This window comes from Rhipicephalus microplus, chromosome 2, assembly GCF_043290135.1.
Source record: "Rhipicephalus microplus isolate Deutch F79 chromosome 2, USDA_Rmic, whole genome shotgun sequence".
Classification (NCBI taxonomy): Eukaryota; Metazoa; Arthropoda; class Arachnida; order Ixodida; family Ixodidae; genus Rhipicephalus; species Rhipicephalus microplus.
The window spans coordinates 236090649-236109993 of NC_134701.1; the positions used below are offsets into that span (position 1 = coordinate 236090649).

The 19345-nt window shown below is 46.8% G+C and overlaps 1 protein-coding gene across 1 annotated transcript; it reads right to left on the reverse strand.

Annotated features, from left to right (window-relative positions):
- Positions 1-14929: 14929 nt before the first annotated feature.
- Positions 14930-16812, reverse strand: LOC119169355 (very long chain fatty acid elongase AAEL008004). The gene has a single exon (XM_037420458.2). The coding sequence runs from the start codon at positions 16663-16665 to the stop codon at positions 15838-15840; it is 828 nt and encodes a 275-aa protein (XP_037276355.1). The 5' UTR covers positions 16666-16812; the 3' UTR covers positions 14930-15837.
- Positions 16813-19345: the final 2533 nt, after the last annotated feature.

Consider the following 19345-nt stretch of genomic DNA (forward strand, 5'->3'; position numbering starts at 1 on the left):
TTCCCCACAGTGAAAGCACAGGGGCCTATGATCAGGGGTACGCCAGATGTCAGTTTTGCGAAGTGGTGGCCGCCTCGGCATCGAAGTTTCTCTGTAGTACCAAGGCGCTGTCGGCGGATGTTGCTGGTGGTACTGATGTGGTGTCGGCACGTTCGCTGGCTGTCGGCGGACTACGTCTGCATAGCTTGCCCTGGGACTGCTCGTGTTCGGCTCAGGAAGCGAGAGCGCTTGCCTGATCTCCTGGCGTACAACTTCCGTCACTGAGGCGATCGCGCAGTCATTCGGTTTGAGGACGAGTTTCTTGACCTCTTCTTGTACGATTTCTCGTATTAGTTGGCGCAAAGAACCTTCGTCGGGTGTTGTTGCTGTGGTAGAGGCTGCCACGCTGATCGGTGCACTGTGGGTTGGGCGGTCATACTGGCGATAACGTAGATGCAGTGCGCGTTCGATAGATGTCGCCTCCTTGGAGAATTCATCCACACTTGTAGGCGGGTTTCGTACGAGACCAGCGAACAGCTGCTCCTTAATGCCCCGCATGAGGTGGCTAACCTTTTTGGTTTCGGGCATATTAGGATCTGCTCGACGAAATAGCCGCGCCATGTCCTCAACAAACATCGTAACGGATTCATTTGGTTTCTGAATCCGTGATTCGAGGAGACGCTGTGCGATTTCTCGTCTTTCAGTGCTCGCGAACGTGTCGAGAAACTTCTGCCGGAACTCGTCCCAAGACGACCACACGCGATTCGTGAACCACGTTCGGGCTCCGTCTTGAAGCGGAAAATAAACGTAGCCCAATTTCTGTGTGGTGTTCCAACCGTTAACATTCGCTGTGTGCTCGTATTCCTCGAGCCAGTCATGTGCATCCTCATATGCGTTTCCGTGGAAGTCAACCGGAAGTCGAGGGTTCAAAACAGTCACCTGTGTCGTGCTGGGGCTGGACATGTTGGGGCCAGAGCTTCCAGGCGCCGTCATGCTTTCTGGCACAGTCACGCTTTCCGGCAATGGACCAAACTCCGGGCTGAGGCCTAACAGGCGCCGGCTGCTGCGGTGAACGGGGGTGTCGATGCGCGGAAGTCTTTCTTGACCAGATGCGGGGCTGTTGTCAGGCGTCCCGAACATGTACCCAGCACCTCCACCAGTGTCACAATGCAGAAACAGCAGCAGTCGAATCCAGGAAACTCACTTTAATTGTATTAGAATACTGGCAAACTGATCGGGAGAGAGCCTCGTCTTCTTCACTCGCTGCGCGTGTTCTTCGTTGTCCTCTTCGCGCTGCATATTCAATGTGGCAATATATGCACCACGGACAAGCACATACCCTTGGATACGACGATGACACGTCCTCATAATCAATGACAGCAACCGGTGTCCTGACAGTCCTATATGACGCGCCCCTTCGCTGAACAAGAAAGTGCGTCATGTCGGCCGCCCTATATAGGACACTATACAAGTGTTTTATAGGTGTGACGCACAACACTTGTTTCGTGTAACACGTATAAAACAACGCGTGACACGAATAACGCATCCCACGAAGCAGCCGTTTTATCTCGCACATTATTCTCGTCAAAGTTCTAATTCTAGGTGTACTTGTCCACCTTCACCGTAGAAGAAAATTAAGGCACGCGATACACAGGGAGTTCAGAGGGCAGAAGCATACAATACAAATTCTGTGCTTTCATACATGATAGACCCCTACACGACAGGATGGTGATAGTCCACCCCCCTGTCGTTTTACAGGCCATCTTTCTTGCCATGTATATTCTAGCACACTTCATGTTCCTTTAATACCACACACACTTCATAACGTACGAACGTAGCAACGTGATGATTACGTACGTGATTAGCTCACGAGTTATCTATTCAAAAGCGTGCACCACTTTGTAAACCACTGCATCGCAAGTAAGGGGGGTATTCCTATTTTATTCCAAGAACACTAGACTGTACTCACAAGGCAAATTGGAACAGCGGTTGAGCGAAAACAAACAATCAGTCAACAATGTTGATGGGGATTGTAATAAAATTTTAAGGGTTAAGTCATGTGCTAGTAAACAATTTACTCTTCACAAGAAAGAATTTCGTTCCACGTGTGAGTCGTGATTGCGTTTGTTCTTGCTGCCGTATCTTCCAGACATTGCTGTGGCCTTTGATTGTCGTATAGTTTTTTTTTTCTCGCACCTATAGGTTCATTTACATACGTGTAACTTCTTTCCAATAGCCCTGCCGCGGTGGTCTAGTGGCTAAGGTACTCGGCTGCTGACCCGCCGGTCGCGGGTTTGAATACCGGCTGCGGCGGCTGCATTTCCAATGGAGGCGGAAATGTTGTAGGCCCATGTGCTCAGATTTGGGTGCACGTTAAAGAACCCTAGGTGGTCGAAATTTCCGGAGCCCTCCACTACGGCGTCTCTCATAATCATATGGTGGTTTTGGGACGTTAAACCTCACATATCAATCAAATCAATCAAGAACCTATTTCCAATAAGCTACCAGTTCACAATGATGCGTTGTCATGATTCGCCATTTTGCACCGTCTCGTCCTTACGGTGCTTTTCAACAAGCGGCGTTCCTCTCCACCGCATCAGGTGAGCTAGACCATCGGTCGGCAAACTCACTCGCGAGTCTGCTCACTCACACTAAGATCGAGTCATAACCCTGAGTCGAAGTGAGTCCAGGTGAGTATTATTTTGGTGAGATTGAGTCCGAGTGAATGTACGGATGGATGAACAGATAGAACTTCATTTAAAAATGTTTATTTATTTATTTATTTATTCATTTATTTATTTATTTATTTATTTATTTATTTATTTATTTATTTATTTATTTATTTATTTATTTATTTATTTATTTATTTATACTGCAGACTCAAGGTCCAAGCAGGGTGGTAATACACATACAAATACAGGTATAAATAAAAAATCAATTGTAGAACTAAAACAATAAAGGGCGAAGAAGGTTGTCTGGTAGGGCAATTCTTTCATCACATGTATTAGTAAGGCATGCAGTTCCATTCACATATGGTTCTTGGAAAGTACGATAACTTGAGTAGGTCTGTGCGAGCAAAATATGGGATCAATGCTTTTGGCTGGTGTTGCTGGGTGGGCCGGACACTTGGGGGTGTCAAATACAGGGATGTGTCTACAGCTAGTTTTTGTTCAAAAGTCGTTCAAGAAATTCTAATGTAGCTTCTTCGCGTCTGCAACAAGGGAATGTTGTTGGCTAGCACTAAATCTGAGGGTGAGTCTAACTTGGAGTACTTGTTGAATATAAATCTAAGGGCTTTTCTCTGAGTGAATCAAAGTGAATGCAGATTATTCGCAATCATTCTTACCTGGATTCGCGGTTGCACTCGCGTCTACTCACACGTATTCTAAAGCAGTGTCGCTCATACACGCTCTCAATATTTACTGACGTGAATTATACAATTATTGGCGCGGGTTACGTAGGAGGGTGCCTTGACCTCTCCACCCGGCAACTATTCCAGGGAATTGCGATAGAAAAAAATTTGACATGTATTTCTAGAAAAATGACTTTACTGATCCGCGAGCAGTCATCGCTCTTCACGCTGCGCTTTTTTTTTTCGCCTCGTTCTCACATGAGACGCTTCAAAGCACAGTCCTTAAAGCACTCAGAACAAAAGGAGATCGTAGACGAGAGGCAGCTAGCCATTTGAAGCGGTCGCAGACCGAGAGGGCCGACAGACGGCGAGTAAATATCGGTCACGACTAGCCTGTTTAACGTTCGTAGGAATCGCTATGTAGTCTGCTCCCGTTTATCTGAGTTGAGCACTTCTGAAACAAATGGACTTCCGCAACCTCGTTTACAAAAACTTCTTCCTGGGTTCTTTCTGTGAAGTGATCCTATCGGTCCGAAGTGTCTGCGCCATCCTTGAACTAGCGCAAACAAAGGGACAAGAAGAGAAGAATGTCTCCTTGTCGTGACCTTTATATAAAGTTAACTCTCCGAAGCAGTTCAGTTCAGTCGTCGTTCTCGCATTTTCAGTGTATGTGCTACCTTTAATAAGCTACCTTAATGTCAGTGTATGTGCACCATTAAAGGTAACTTATTAAAATGATGTGCAGTTTGAAATGATGCGAAACGTACAGGAGCCATCTGGCATGGGTGGAAAGCGATCTGATTGAATGTAAATTATGTGACCATAATCCTCTATTCGGGGATGGTTCAGTTTTTAGAATATCTAGCAACGTGAAAAATTGGGCGAGTTGGGCTTACATGGTGAATCACCGAGAATCCACCGAGACGAAGACGATCCTCGCTCGTTGTTCCTCATATTTTCCTCGTCTCGGTAGTTGCGCAGTGGCTCATCTTGAGAAATCTAAGAAGCAAAAAAGAAAAAAAAAAGGTAAAACGCGCGAGAGAGCACGCGTCTTCTCAAAACGGAGACGATGCCTAGGTCGTTGTTTTTTTCTTCCTTCTTCCTCATTTATGTTCTTTATTTGAAAGCAAACTAACTGTTGTACTTACACCGGAACCTGCCTCGGTCTAAGAACTTCAATAATTGCATAAATGTAAGCAACCTTCTATACATACTGAGATGAAGTTCCTTAATTGTGCGTGCGCCGCTTCTTACGCGAATGTGGTTGTAGCCGTTACGGAGTCGTGAACGTGTTCCGAAAACAAGTGTTTCATTTTCTTTATGTCCCTTCGTGTTTATAAACACGCACGTGAGAACAACGATCCAAAGAATCAATCGCAGAAGCGTGAAAAGAGAAAAGTGGTACACGTTATTAGAGTACCTGGTGTCCTCATATTCGGTTCTCACATTGTTCGTGAACGAAGCGCTTATTGCAAACAATTTGGCTCGCAAGGATGACTTTTGGAAATCCCTCTAAATTAGTCCCGCGTCCCTGGGACCTCAAAATTCAGCTACAACACATCTGCACAAAAGAGAAAAAGAAGTAAAAATGATCCGGCAGCGGGGATGGGAGAATCCAGGCCAAGTTACACAGCAGCGCCGAAAGCCGGTCTTCGCGGTCAAGGTCCGCAGATAAAACAACTTGCCTCGCGTTTCTGCCACGGTAGCGTCTCGACATACCTCCCCCTCCCCCTTTACCTATTCTCATCTGTTTGTTTTCGTTAAAGAGCAGCGTGACATGACCTTCGTCATACAATACCGCCCACACATCAATATTCCCCCTAATTTTTTTTTCGTTAACTCTATCTTGAAACAGAAATATTTCTGAGCGTGCAATGCTACTGAATGACACAGAGACAAATGCTAGTACTAATGCATTTGTGAGAGCAATCAAAACTTTGAAATGTCAAACAATGTAATTCGAACGAAACAAAGTTACTATAGTTGGTTTGGGAAGAGTGCTGATAGAAATTTCCGTACATTTATCGGTCCGTCTTTCTCGAAATACTTTATGAAGATTTTTTCTTTCTTTATTTTTTCTTGCTTCTTTTTTTTCTTCCTTTCTTGCTTTCTCGTTTTTCTTCTTTCTTTCTTTTCCCTTTCTTTCTTCCTTTCTTTCTTCTTTCCTTTCTTTCTTTTTTGCTTGCTTGCTTGGTTGCTGAGCCGTGACCTGTATCTTAGTAGACAAACGTTACAGCCACCGACAAGGGCGAGTAAAAAATGGCAGCATATCCACGGAGTGAGTGATGGAGAGTTGGGCGAAGCATCCGTCTGTCCATTCGTTCTTGCTTCCGTCCGTCCATGCGTCCGTCTGTATGACCGTCCATGCGTCCATCCGCCAGTCCGTGCGTGCGTCTCTTCGTGCGTCCACACGTCTATCCGTGCGTCCGTCCCTGCGTTCGTCCATGCATCCACCCCTGCGTCCGTCCATGCGTCCATCCGTCCGTGCAGCCATCCATGCGTCCGTCCATGCATCCATCTGTGTGTCCGTTCGTTCATCTAGTCAACACTCCAAGCACCACCATCTCGCATCTTTCATCATATATTCCGTATATAGAAGCACCACCATCCAGCGGACATTCCGAGGACTAAACGAGAGGTGGCACACGCACACTTTCTTACGGCTAGCGCTTCGTGTCTACTTCCCACCTTTAACCAGCTCAAGTTATGGTATATACTAATTCACTGTATTCATGGCACTGCGGCCCAACGCTCGCTAAACCTTTCTAAAACCAAGGAGGTTACGCCCAGCGAGTATAACGTAGCAACCCTTTCTTTTCAGATAGTGCTCGATGTACATGCCAATGGCTGCTAATGGAAAATGAGAGACAGGAAAATTCGGCTGTTAGTGAACGCGCACGCTGCAAATTTTTTGTTGTTCAACGACGCACAGGAGAAATCTCCCGCCGGCACCACCTCGCAGGTCAAAACGTAAGGCTGGTTACACACTACGACTACTACGAGGGACGAACGGGTGACGCTTTAAGGAGCTTCGCCCCTAAAATATCCACGCGCACAGTGTCGGCAGCCACGAATGTCAGCCAATGTGTGAATAGTAGTGTTACAAGGTTGCGAGGAGTGTTTGATCAAAAATACAAGCACCTAATGTACTTAATGAGTTAAATTTGTCGCAATTTGCCTGAAATATCGATTTATTATTTCTTCAGTTAGCTCACTAATGCTAGCTTTCGATTATATTAATAAAACAATCCGTCCTAGACAGCTATAACTAAGTATACCAAGTCCCCCATTCCGTTTTGCAAAATTTAGTGCCAACAAGTCATGTTCAAGGCATGGCTTATTCCGCACACGCGAAATGCACGGGAAAACGGCAATATCTCTAGCCTTAAATTATATTCACAGGGAGCCGTTTTGGCTCAACTGCACGTATAGAACGCTACTTCCTTTACCAATGTAGGTTTATTTGTATATTTATTTGACATATATATATATATTGATTCGCAGTGAGTCTGTCTTTCGACAAACGCTGAACTTCTTCGTCGAAAGAAGCCAGACAGGCAAGGTCGCTGGACAAAGACACTTTAGAAATGTATTAGCAAGCCTTAAAGCACGGCCATCGTCGAACCCCTACTGGTCCACCAATTATTATGTTAACCTTACAAATCGTTTCAACATAGAACATAAACAGAATAGGGGTACAATTCTTCGATCCCTCCGAGAAGGAGCAAAGTGTGGCTAAAGAGGCAATTTGTGTACAGCGTGTAAAATGCTTGGGGTGGTAATCATTACGAGCTGTGTTGAAGGCAATATGTTGTCTACGAGCTACTGGATCAGTTAATTTGGGATAGAGAATCCACAGAATACTTTGCGTCAGCATCCCCGATATCCACCATTCCTTCGATCCTCCCAAAACAAAAACACACACACACAAAAACAGAAACACTTGCTATCATGTTATGCTTTTTGTAAGACTCGAAGGTGAAAGCCTTCTGCTTACTAGGTGATGAAATTGCACCACTCAGGGCCACTACCTGCGAGGCTTAACAAGTGCAATGTAAGAGACGCCATATTAAGTTCCTTTTGCGTCCTTAACCTATTCCAATGCCTAAGTCTGTCTCTCCTCCATTGGAGTTTTCTGCGCCACACGTGGTGTTGTATGACTTCCGGGATTGGCGCATCTTTGACCAAGCGACGACGCCTTACGGTGACGTCATCATGAGCCATCGCGATGACGTCGCGATGACATCACAAATAGTGTGCGACCTGTGACGTCATTGGGGGGTGAGATTATCGATACCGTGGGTTTTCGTGCCACTTCACTCGCATGTCGTCTTTCACTCACAGTGCCGCTCAACGAGCCACATTTGCATTTCGCCTTAATTACAAAGGCAGGTACTTCGTGTCTTTTAAGCCCTATAAAGAAAGTAACATAGTTGCTGAAATATTAAGTAGTAGAACAGACCACTGGTTGGGACCCTTGCCTATAGATGCCTCCGCAAGTGAAGCGTGCCTGTGCACATGTGCGCTGATAAACGGTAACTTACTTAGTTTTTCTGGATACTCGGCATGTATAGCAGCCCTCGCGCTTTCATCGCCGTGGTCCTCCTCTTGGATGCTCAGGTATTTGCTTGCTGCAGAGTTGTGACGATCACGATATATCTTCACCGCAGTCAAATATGCAGAAAAAAATAGGTGCGGCCGTCTGCTCTACTTGTCCGCGCCATGTATCAGTGATTCGTAAGTCATCGTGCCGAGGTTGTGCCTCCATCACTGTCGTCTCCTTTCTAAGTTGTTTTCAGGCTGCCACCATTGTAGATTTCACCGACGTGTACGCCAGACCACTCATAGGTTCTGTATATGCCATGGCTATATTATAGCCTTGCCTAACGCTGCTTATTTAGTGGAGTAAGGCGCCCGGATAAGCTTGGATGGCAATGGAAAGCCACAGCTTTGTAGTTTCCGCTACTTCATGAGTTCGTGTCCATAATATATAGCCACACGAAAAGGACACATCGGCTTAGCTTCCTTTTGTTTCGATCTGAAACGAAGGTTGTCCTGTATAGTGCCGTTTTAGGATTTTGACACTGTTTTGGGTGAAGTGTATAATAATGCCATAACATACATCAATGGGGTTTAAGTTGTACGCATTCCACAGTGCCAGCTGCAGCTTCCGTGAGCCTTATAGACTCGAGAGCATTCCCCAGTGCTTTCACTTTGGATTGCGTGGCGTTCGTAATTTGCATTTTCGGTTATGACGAAAGCTTTAGATGCCTCATTAAACAAGCAAAGTGATTATCAACGTTCGCCAACACGAGGGATGAAACAATGTTATCTATAGTGATGTCGTCACAATTACGATATATGGCGTAATTCGTGACGTCATTACGGCAACATTATGGCGCGATCTCACGACGCCTCATAACATGGCATAACACGATGGCGTCATCGCATGACATAGTCACTTGGTGAAAGGCGAGCCGATCCCGGAGGCTGGGCCTAAGCAGATTCTGTGCAGAAAGCTTGCAATATCACCGATCCCGGAGGCAATGCAAAAACCGCGTTAGGTGCAGAAAGCTTTCGGAGGAAAGCGGGGGAGAATCAAAACATTGACTGAGAAAAAAAAAAGATAATGACTTACATCTCCGAGTCGTTTTAAGTGAATGCACAAGGGACCCTGAAAGATTTCGTTCTCGCTTTTCCTACAACCTTAGCCCTGTTTCAGCAGAAGCAAACATTTCCGCTATTCGCAGCGGGGCGTCGAATCGCTTGTCGCTATTAGAAGCTGTCGCCTGTATGGGCACAGCTGCGTCGATTTTTTTTTTTTCCTCTGCAAAACTCCGCACAACGCAGTCAGACGAACGTGCACCGCCTTTCACCGTGCATTGCCATAAATCAGTCAAACGCAAAAGCGAGGTCAAACGTAGACGAGGAAATCTGCGCGGACGTAACACGGACGCACGTGGCTCAATCGCTTCCAGCGACTGCACATGTATATTCATTCAACGAAAGCGACCGACGTCAGGGCGGCGCTATACATTACGCGCGTCCCAACGCAAAACCTTGGCCTCCCTCATCCGCACTTCCTCCAAAATGCGGCGCGATTCCCTCCGGCAAAATAATTGGGATAAACAACCGAAACACGCGCCTTGCGCGCGTCGCAATCGCGAGCTATGATTTTCCTGCTCGGCTTCAGCGTGGCCCGGCGATCTCGGCCACCGTTACACACGTCGAGCCGGTGCCAACTCTTTCCTGACGCAGCACGTTGACTCTGCGTGACGTCGGGGTAAAAAGTTTCGGCCGTGCATGCGAACACGTGTACGATCCCGCCTCGCAATACGCTGAACAGCAGCGCCTCGTGCGTGCCTGGACCCATAGAGTTTCCCAAAATTAACTAGAGGGCACTCTGGCGTTGCGATCGTTCAGCGATCATGGGAATGATGGGTAGCACACACATTTGCTTATAGTCTTCGTACTTGCGGGCGGCGAATCGTACTTGCGGCTTCCTTTATTGCTGTGTTTCGGTCTTGTTTTGAAAAAAAAAAATGAACCCTTTTGAACTTAGCGACTTGATTCGAAATGGTAAGCCTAAAAGAATAAGGTTGTGAAGCGCAAACGGTGAACATTTGCTAATTTATGTTTTCGTGAAAAAAAAACTGCTCCAAGCCACACGAACGCGCACGGAGCCGGAAGTAGGCCAAAAGTACGAATATTAGACAAATGTGTGTACTACCCCATAATTCCCATGCTCGCTGAAGCGCCGTGTGTTGCAGCTCTCACAGACACTAGCGCCAGAGTTCCCTTTAGTGTATGTTAAGAAACTCTATGCCTGGACCGAGGGAAACTGAACAAAGTTCTTTTCGCAAGCTATATACACGCCGACCTCGAACACTGTTTCTTCGAACGCACCACGAGGAAAATTAAAACGAATTTCCCGCGAGCCTGACAAGCTCGCATCGACGTGTTTCAACAATAAATGCGCGCCCAGTGTCATTCAGAGCAATTATCGAGAGTGAAGAAACTGGCTGTCGAAGTTACCGGGGAAAATGGTGCCTCACTCTTTAATTGAAGAAGTTATATACGCTATTGCTACATAGTCACACAGGCCTTCACGTGTGAAAATGGCTGGCACTACTCATGTAAGAAAATGGCTGGCACTACTCAATACGACGCCCCTCCTCATCACTCTCCTCCCTTTTTTCTTCCACCTCCTTTCTCTATATCAGTGTTTTTTTAGTATATAAATTGTTCCTTTAGCACCTTCTTCGAAAACGCCTATCGATTCGGCGTCTAATCATTCAATTTATGTCTAATATTGCTATATTGCACGCTGTACGGGCAATTCGGTCGTACACCATTGAGAGAGCTTGTATTGTGCAAAAAGTCGTCCCACTCGCATGTTTCCCAGCAACAGGCACGCGGGCTCGGTCACGTCCACCTCAGTTATGATCTCACACCTTATCATTCATATCGTTAAAGCATAGGCTGCGCCAAACGGTCATAGACGAGTTCGACTATAGAACTGAATAAACTGAAACTGAAGATTTTTGGACAGCATCTTCATATATCATATATGATGCGAGATCATGACTGTGGTGGGCGAAACCAAGCCTGAGTTCGCTCCGATGTGTGGGAACTGCAGCCGTTGGCTTCGTGATCACCTCGAGTAGCTCAGAGGCCCCGCCGCGGTGGTCTAGTGGCTAAGGTACTCGGCTGCTGACCCGCCGGTCGCGGGTTCGAATACCGGCTGCGGCGGCTGCATTTCCGATGGAGGCGGAAGTGTTGTAGGCCCGTGTACTCAGATTTGGGTGCACGTTAAAGAACCCCAGGTGGTCGAAATTTTCGGAGCCCTCCACTACGGCGTCTCTCATAATCATATGGTGGTTTTGGGACGTTAAACCCCACATATCATCATCATCATTGAGTAGCTCTGAGGGACAAAACGGACGAGGATCGCGTGGTGACGGGTGCCGTGGTCTGCGTGGGCGAGGTTGCGACGGAACTGAGGCCTGACGAAAATTGCTGATGAAATTTGCTTCCAAGATATGCCACCGCCATACCATAACAACACACTGCTAAATGCGTGATCAAAGTCAAACAATTATTATAAAAGTAGGGCTCCATTAAATATTCAACATTGCGCCGGCAGAACAACCACACACAGAAAGAAACAAATATAGACACCACCAAAAAAAAAGTGTAGCGAGTTCTACTGTAAAAGTAGAGTTTGAGTACGGATTAGTTGGTATTACATTTCTAACTTGCGTATAATAAAGAAAAAAAAGCGACAGAACAGAAATAATGCGACAGAACAGAACTAACACGAAGAAGAAAAGAGCATATATCGAGAGTCTCTGAAGGACGCGTCAGATAATAGATTCAGAGCACATTCAAAGGGTGCAGTGTAAGTATATATTGTCCTTATTAGGAAACCAAAACTGCATACATAGAGCATACACGCAAGAGCCGAAAATCTGCGTTCGTTTTGCTGGAGCCCGAGCAGAACCTAAACGGCGCCTCCTTCATCTAAAACTCTTATTGGTCGAGCGAAATCGATATACCGCAGTTGAGGATATTGCAGATTGATCACGTTCGGATATACTTCGCATTTTTGTTGCGCCAGCAGACAACGTGAGAACGGCGCACGTGTGCATGCGTGGCTATAGAATGCACAAGGACATCGCACATCGTGAATGAGTGAGGTTGTTGAGTTATCGATCGGTGAATGTAAGCCGCACTATTCAGAAACGTTTAACTCCTGTGAGTATATGACAAGACAAGCATTCTAGCGGTTTGGTTAAAATTATGTCAAGAAAGTTGCATTACAGATGACTTTAAATAAGCGTGATACTGAGTCGTAGCTTTCAACGTCACACAAAGCAACACAGTGGCTATGAGAGACGCGTATGATTGTATGGGAACAACACCCGGCAGACTCAGTTTGCATCCATCTAGCTGAGATCGTTGATGGTGTGACAAAATCCCTCTGAACTTTACAGTACTTAATGTAACACGTTGATACGTACTGTACATAGTGCCCTGAACACGACCAAGTAAAATAGCAAGATCTGATTATATGCAACAAAGCAGGCCATTGACTTGAAGTTTGATGACTGTATACAGTTTACTGAAGGCAGCAAAGATGGATGGTATCACTCAGAATCACTGTAGGTAACAAAATATATATGCATACACAGAGGATGAGTTGGGGAGGTCTCACTCTACCACCTTACTCATCCCCCCCCCCCCCCCCCCAGAGTTATTCGATCATAGCAGTAGCGAAACTGCGTTCTAAACTCCCATCCCACCCCAGCCTTCAACCCTCGCCCTCGGAAATTTTCCGTTCCTATGTATATGAACGCACCCAAGCAAACATACGTACGTCGATACATAGGGTCAAACTCTCCTACACCAAAATAAAATCGCAGCTACACCGCTAATTATATGTACACGTGATATAATACACTTGTCCTTATTCCTATTGGTCCTATTCGTCCTCATGTACGTGTTGTTGTTTTGAACTGTTACAAAATGCACACACACACAAACTCGCTTGACTGAACATACAAATGCCGTACAATGGCACTGTCCCCACGGCGTCGATCAAATGCGCAAAAAAAAAAACAGGTCGCAGAGCGAGCAACGAGCAGAAACAGCGCAAGAACCACTCTGACATCCAGCCTTCTAGCAATCTATGCAGGTTGTGTCCCATCGACGTATTCAAGAACTTGTTATAGCCATGATGAAATTGTACCTCAGTTAATAGTCAATAGAAATAGAGTTAAATTTTTATAACGACTTTCACATGGGACTGCTCGGAGCAACGCTTATTAGACAGTTCAGTACTTGTAATTTGCAGTTGTACAGCATACAACCAATATATTTACAGTTCTATAAGATCGGAATCCAAAATGAGGAGGAAATTGTAGAAAAAAAGGTTATTCCAGAGTGTCCATGCCAACAGGAAAAGGGGAAAAAAAACACCTAGTTTTGATACGGTTTTTTTACAGCTGAAACACGTGGTTTCACTTGCATAAATATTTGGTTTTCTTTTTGTGTACACAGCATTCGTTATCAGTCACAAAATCATCGCCATGTTTTATCTTTCTTTCTTGGAGTTTAACCATTAATAAACGACTGGCATAGTTCGATTGCATCCAGACTGCTCATTCTGTCGGCGTCTGTTGTCTGCCTTGTTGCTTCAGAGAATCAGCTGAATTCTGCGATGAGAATCGCGCGGCATGCACGATTTTAAACTATCGAAGTAAATAAAACACTCACGTGCCCCTAAATGCAGTCACTTACACTAACAGAGCACGTGAACTCAACAATAAATCAACTACAACAATAAACACGCACAGAATACCTCGAAGGCGTACAAAACAGAGCCATATGAGCAAGTTAAGTGAGAAACGAACACCAGTGGAATATTAAGCGTAAGAATGAAACTAGCGTCAGCAGCTAAACGACATTGCACTCTCGTATAAATCAACATGGGGAAATATCCATACGCACAACGGTGCCTGACAATAGATGAAGCCACAATGTAGTTGCACTGAAGTTATACCGCACTTACATGCACACGATGCCTGGCGGATGTGTCAAGCGAAGTATACCGAAGCGCCATGCATTATACAGAAATTCGTGCCCTGCTGTGTATAGGTTAACAACACAGCGTTTAAATGTAGTACCTCGATATATAACCAACACAAGACATGACACTACAAGCTGTCCAACTGTAACTATCGTCGCGAGTGGAGCAGCATTCATGAATCTTGTGTGGTCGGCGCAACGTTTTGTGGCACGTTCCAGTGTATAGACGCAACACGGTCCGAGAGTGTGCTTTGGGTTAGCTCTAACAAGCTATTCGAGGAATACACACCCCAGCGTAAAGCTCCCTTCTGAGATTTTCACAGGCATATTGTTTTCTTTCTCGTCATTTTTTTCAATGAAGTAAATTTATATAGCATGCACGCAAGTTGCGGTTAATCATATTTTCTGGACAAACGCTTCACACTTCTATGACCTCCCGATGGCGGATTGATCGCATATTCGTTGCGTGCCTATTACATTCCACAAACGATGTTCTCTGCACGATGACCGAGATCTCTGCAGTCGTCGAGGCGCTCAACAAGGTTGGGCGCATGACTTGAGAGCATGCCGCCCGCATTTTACATGGCAGACTTCATACCGGTGAAGATAGCGTACAGGGGCTGCGGTGACGTCCCGCGTGTAACTATCACAAATGTCTTTTGGCGGCGCGCGCAGACGCCCACAACGTACCGCGAACTATGCACGACCGTATAAAACGCGTCGCCAATGGCGCGTTGCCAGCGTCTCCGGCATTCAGGAAGAAACAAAGTTACACCTGCACTCTCTGAAATAGCTTAGAAAATTGAGATGCGGCACGCGACCAGCAAGTGCGTGCTCTCTCGATCTGTTTGCTTGGGGTTACATTCACGGAATACAGGCGAGTGAGTGCGCGCAAGGTCTCGTGTTAACAGTGCGTGCACAAGTGTGCGTTCATGGGGAGTACACTCATATTAAATTCGCTAAAGCAATCAGAAACTTGCGTATCAATGGGACCACAAGACACGAGCGTACATGGAGTCATAATTGAAATTTAATGCTTGATCAAGTAGTGGTGCTAAAGGCAAAGGAAGTATTATGCTGCTTCAAATGAGCTTTCTTTTTAAAAAGCAATCTGCACTAGAAGAAAAATAGTGAGAGAGAGACGAAATTTTTCATCCTTGTTGGAGTCAAGGGCAAAATTGAAAAAAAAAAGAAACTATACATCAAAACTTGGGTGTATGTCTCATACTTGACCTCCCATTATCACAGTCGCGGTACTCTATAAGATGACAAGCACAGAGTTTTGCCGAAGGCCTCTCGGTTTTTTACAGAAGGCCTTCAAAACGTGGGATTGTGGTACTAATAATCACATTATTTACATCAGGACAATGTGCTAAGCAATACATAAATACATATACCTAATGTGAAAGCAATCTCACACCATTTGTTTGCCTATGACATAACCACTTGTAATCTGAGTGCTTCCACAAAATATGAAAATTAACTTGCGTATGTGCCTGGGTGATCTGAGAGCATTTGTCCACTCGGGCGTCTCGTTGCGCTTCCCGTTCATATCTAGTTGGCTTAACTTCTCGTCGAGGGTCCAAGGAGGCTTTTTCCTTTGCACGAACGCCCACGGCAGTGTACAACACAGTGCTTAGATATACGAAGCAGCACGACAAAAGTAATCTTCAAAACTTAGTACGGGCACCTGCGCCGTCGACGAGTCAGCTGTAGGGTTAAAATGGGGAAATAGAGAGCTCAGCCAGACGGCATAAGAGTAAATGGAGGTTATCTACACGCTTCACTGTACGCGACTACATGCAACACACACTCGCCTTTTCACATTCCTTACTAGCTGCACTGAACCACGTAAGCAAAGCGATTGCAACGTCAAACGAAAACACTTTTTCTAGCAACCATTAGAACTGGAAGCGTTACTGATCTTTGCTTTTTATCTCCTCGCGATGCTGAGGCCCCCTCCTCCGATTACAGTAACTCTTGATGTAAAAGTTCATGAACATCGTGAAAAAGAAGACTCCCTGCGGCAACGTGATGAATATGTGCGAAAGGGGGTAGCCGCATTTGACGAACAGCGGTATGGTCATGTGGAAGAACATGATTACAAACTGAGCCAGCTGGAACTGGGTGAGGTATCGCTTCCACCAAAGGTACTTCTGCACCGAGGGTCCCAACAGAGACAGGAAGTAGTAGGAGTACATGACCACGTGCACGAAGCTGTTGAAGATGATGCCGAAAGCAGCGTGGCCATCGGCTCCGTAGGCAAGGCCGAACCAGCCGTTAAAGACAACCAAGACGTGGTGGACGACGTGCAGGAACGATATGTGCGAGTCTTTCTTGCGCAGCACGAAGAAGATGGTGTCCAGGAAGTCGGCGATCCTCACCATCACGTACCACCACACGTGAGACAGCATGCTCATTGTCAGCGCGTCCCGCGCCTGGAAATCGATGCCCTGGCAGAAGAGGCTGTACCTGCCAGTGCCGTAGGTCCTCACGTAGAAAGCACCGACGAAGTAGCAGTTAAGAAGCACCATAGCAGCGTTGTAGAGCACGATGAGCGGCTTGATGCTGTCGTACGGTTTGCGGCCCTTCATGAACCGAGGTCCGCCGATCTTGACGATGTAGACATAGGCGACGACTAGAAAAACAATGAACTGCTTGCTTCCCACCAGAGCCCAGTCAGCGGTACGTGGATCTCGCCTGAAGAAAGCTTCCGCCGACTCGGTTCCCGTGCTGTTCTCCATGGCGCCTCCTGTGGCGTGGCCAAGTGGAAGGTGACCGAAGTGGACTACGCGCTGCCCGCTGCCTATATGAGCTGGGCGTTTTTGACACGAGCCTTTTTTAACAGTCCCTCTTCCTTCTGTATTCACGAGAGCACATGTCAAGGTTCGTGCCATTTTGTTTTCCGCCTTTCGCTTCACCCTTGGCAACATTAACCCCCTGTCAGTGACGAAATTGGAGAGGGCTCCACGCGGCGTGGACAGAGATAAGCGCTCAGACGCGGCATATGCGCATAGCAGAGAGAGGGTGCATACATTTCTGTCTTTGACTTGATCGGCCACGAACAGCGCTCGAATACGCGGATGTTTCGTTTTCCTCGACGCGACCTCGATGTTGCCGCTACTGGCGTCAGTGGCCCTTCCCTCTCTATAATATTTAATTACGCTTTTAACGACAGCACGATAAAAAAATGCGCATGTTTTACGCTCTCGTTGTTTTTAAGTGACGTCATGATTAATGACTATGCGAACTAATGCGGTTGTTACTGTCTGTCTAATGACGTCACCCCACCGCGGTGGTCTAGTGGCTAAGGTATACTCGGCTGCTGGCCCGCAGGTGGCGGGATCGAATCCCGGTCGAAGCGGCTACGTTTTTGATGGAGTCGAAAACACTTTAGATCCGTGTGCTCAGATTTGGGTGCACGCTAAAGAACCCTAGGTGATCAAAATTTCCGGAGCACTCCACTAAAACGTCTCTCATAATCATATGGTGGTTTTGGTACTTTAAACTCCACATATCAATCAATCGATCAATGTCTAATGACGTCATAATTAAGTATTATGGTTAAGTAACTTCCACTGAAGCCCGCCCACACAGATATGCGGAGAGAGCTGTCTAGGAAACATTCCTCGCGCACGCCCGGTTGCGTATACGTGAAGAATGCTGACTGATTTACGCAACTCAGCTCACATGGACACGTGCCACCGATAACAAGCGGCTAAGTTACGCAAAGTACCAGTCTGGCGTCAATGTTGCGACTGTGGGGCTTATGTGGGTTTCAACGTCCTAAAACTTGGGCCGTTGTGTGAGATTTATTGTGTCTGCCCTACTGCAGACATAGACTAGAACAATGACTCGAGGTTCGCACGCCTACCTCTGGTCTTTGGTTCAATACATACACTTGTAACACGTATATAGGGTTCGCCGTCAACACCAAAGAAGGGGGAACTCGTTGGGTTAGTATGACTTAGTACAACAATAACTTTAAGATGTTATGGCGACAAGTACAACAAAACTTCCACGCCAAACATTCGCGCCGGTACAGCCAACCCTGGTCCCGACGGACGGCACACCAGCACACTCCGCGAACGTTCGCAGACCAATCGACGTTGACCGCTTCCAGTGCCTGGTTATAAAACTTGTTCGCACCCCCAGTGGCATGCGCATTGACTTTCGCTACTGGCTCATGTCACCGCCAGTGCGGACGAGGCTGTGGATGGCTATCGGGTGGTTCCCCACAAGCATCACACATATGCTTGTGGTGCCAGGTTAACTCTTCTTTTGCGTTAACTTCGTTTGTTGGCATACACTTCTAACAGATTAAAAAAAATCACAGCATATCCACGGAGTGAATGGTGACGAGTGGGGCGAAGCGTCCGTCAACCTGTCCATGCCGCTCGTTCGTTCTTGCTTCCATTCGTCCGCGCGACCATTCGTGCATCCATCCATGCGTCCTTTCGTGAGTCCGTCCATCCGTCTGTCCGTCCGTTCGTGCGTCCATCCATACGTATCTCTGGGCGTCCGTCCATCTGTCCGTCCCTCTTCTAGTCTGTCTATCCGTCCGTCCATCTAGTGAACACCCCACGTACCACCATCTCGCATCCCCTGTGGCACATACCCACTCCGCGCGTCCGTCCGTCTGCTAGTCTGTCTGTCCGTCCGTCCGTCCGTGTGCCCATCTTATGAACACTCTAAGTGCTGCCATCTGCCATCTCACATCCCCTGTGGCTACGTACGACAACAACAGTGGAAGGACAAACCCTCACCCTCCGGAGCTTCGCCCCTATAGTAACAGCAACCGGCCTCAATCCCACAGGCCAGTTAGTGAACACCATCTGTCGTGTTCACTAACTCACTCAGAGTCACTCTAGAAATATATCTTGCGCTTTGTACTCACTCGGACACAGATTCACCAAAATTTTCCTGGCCCGAACTCACTCGGATTCACACTCACCAAAGTATTACTCACCCGGATTCGTTCGGACTCATGGTTTGACGCGTGGCTTGATTCGAGTATGAGTGAGTCGGCAGATGAGTGAGTTCGCCCACCTGTGGTCACGACAGGAGGCGCCAACAAACCTAGTCTTTGCACCTAAAAGCACGTGCGGTTCCCTGACGAACCTCTAATGAAGAGGAAGAACCTGATGAGGAACATCCATGGCTGCATTCCTTCAGTGCCGCGAACAGTTATATAGGAATGAAGGCTGGAGGAATTACCAATGTTGCCACACGAACGAAGAGTTCGCTTAGAAATATTTCTAGTCGTTGCTGCCCAACCGCCACGTCTCCTGGGAGATGCAAAGACCAATAAATCTGTTCTACCGCCCTTTTCTCTCTTTTCCGTATGCCCCGCCGCGGTGGTCTAGTGGCTAAGGTACTCGGCTGCTGACCCGCAGGTCGCGGGTTCGATTCCCGGCTGCGGCG

What these genes read in the sequence shown, in the direction of transcription:
- LOC119169355 (XM_037420458.2), bottom strand. Translation starts at nt 16,665, where the DNA reads ATGGAGAACAGCACGGGAACCGAGTCGGCGGAAGCTTTCTTCAGGCGA.